At 41.0% G+C, this 1371-nt stretch overlaps 1 protein-coding gene across 1 annotated transcript in view; it reads left to right on the top strand.

The window, feature by feature from the left end:
- The first annotated feature begins 400 nt into the window (after positions 1-400).
- Positions 401-1371, top strand: part of LOC119591778 (synaptotagmin-10-like) — a 54479-nt gene continuing 53508 nt past the window's right edge. The window contains exon 1 of the mRNA XM_037940522.1: positions 401-1165. Coding sequence (XP_037796450.1) covers positions 1057-1165 — 109 coding nt within the window. The 5' untranslated portion in view covers positions 401-1056. The remainder of the gene's footprint in view (positions 1166-1371) is intronic.

The raw sequence follows: 1371 nt of genomic DNA, 5'->3' as shown, positions 1-1371 counted from the left end.
TCGTTTGCCACTGAATTCGCATTAGCTGAGTAAACACTGTTATCGTGAGTGCACAACTGCCATTTTTTTGTATTGCAAATTGAAAAGGTAATACAATAAGTTCCAAATAATTGAATTCAAGATCAATGTGTCAGCTGTGAATATGAAGTTGAATTGCGCTATATTCGTTCCTGAGTCTTTGTTCCGAATTCAGTAATTTCACTGCTTCAGTAATTTTGTTGATTACACTCGCAATTTTCTCCGAGCATTTTCTTCATTATGTCATTCGAACAAAATATAATCGGAAGAGGTTACAGGGAAAAAATACATAATGTATATTCTATCTGATAATTATAACAACAATTTTATGATAAATAGAATAAAGACAATCTATGGCTTAAAAAAGACAGAAATGCTGACTCTTTCCCGCAATTCGTTCACCAACACTTTTCCGTCTCTCTCTGATTCCAGATCTGAACGAGTCTCCTGCGCACAGACAGCGGGGCGTCTAGCGACCTAGGATGTGCTTTTCCATGTTAGTCAATAGGCAACCTTGGTGAATGCCTGGCTACATACACAAAAGGCGAATTGATGATAAAAGCCACGATTTTCCAGCTGGGTTCGGCAACCACCTGTGGCTCGCGAACGACCTGCGGCGGGGGAGGGGGGAGGAGGCAGAGGGTTGAGGCGGTCGCCTGCCATTGCTGACGACGCGGGAAGCGGGACTGAAGATCGAGTGACGCTGCCGAGGCGCCTGCTGTGAATATTGCAACCAGGAAGCGAGAGAGAGAGACAGACGCAATTTACGAGACTTGATCAGACGAAAGGAAAGCAGGAAAAAGAGAGAGAGTTAGAAAGAGAATCAGAAAAAAAAGTTTCGAAATTTTGTTAATTCCACTGTCAAGGAAATGACTATTATTTCCCTTAAGGCTTCGTACCCGAGTGTCTTCTTTTAATCTTTAAGCACACTGAAAGAACGCACTGAACATTTATCGCACGAAATCATATAGACAGAAATTACAAAGACCAGACAAAAAAAAAAATAAACAAGTAAACAATACATCTACCTGTTCTGCCATGACGTCAGCAATAGGCCTCATAACATCGACCGAATCGCTCCTAGCGCAATCTACAGAGTCCTCGAACACCTCCTTTGCTCAATTCTTCGTTGACAACATTGACACAGGTAAGAAACAGGTCCCTTTGAATGACTCCTGAAGAGGAAGTAAACGAATTTGTAATTTCTTCTACGGATTTTTTTTTTTTCATGGAGTTCATTCTGACTTAATATCTTCTCATGCTACTGAGAACAGGGGTTTAATATTAAGCCGGATATGAACTAGTCTGACTAATCCTGAGGGACGAAAGGGATTTAAACAAATATAGTCTCAC

Source organism: Penaeus monodon, chromosome 29 (assembly GCF_015228065.2).
Source record: "Penaeus monodon isolate SGIC_2016 chromosome 29, NSTDA_Pmon_1, whole genome shotgun sequence".
In the NCBI taxonomy this organism is placed as follows: Eukaryota; Metazoa; Arthropoda; class Malacostraca; order Decapoda; family Penaeidae; genus Penaeus; species Penaeus monodon.
This window is presented reverse-complemented; position numbering and strand designations above follow the sequence as displayed.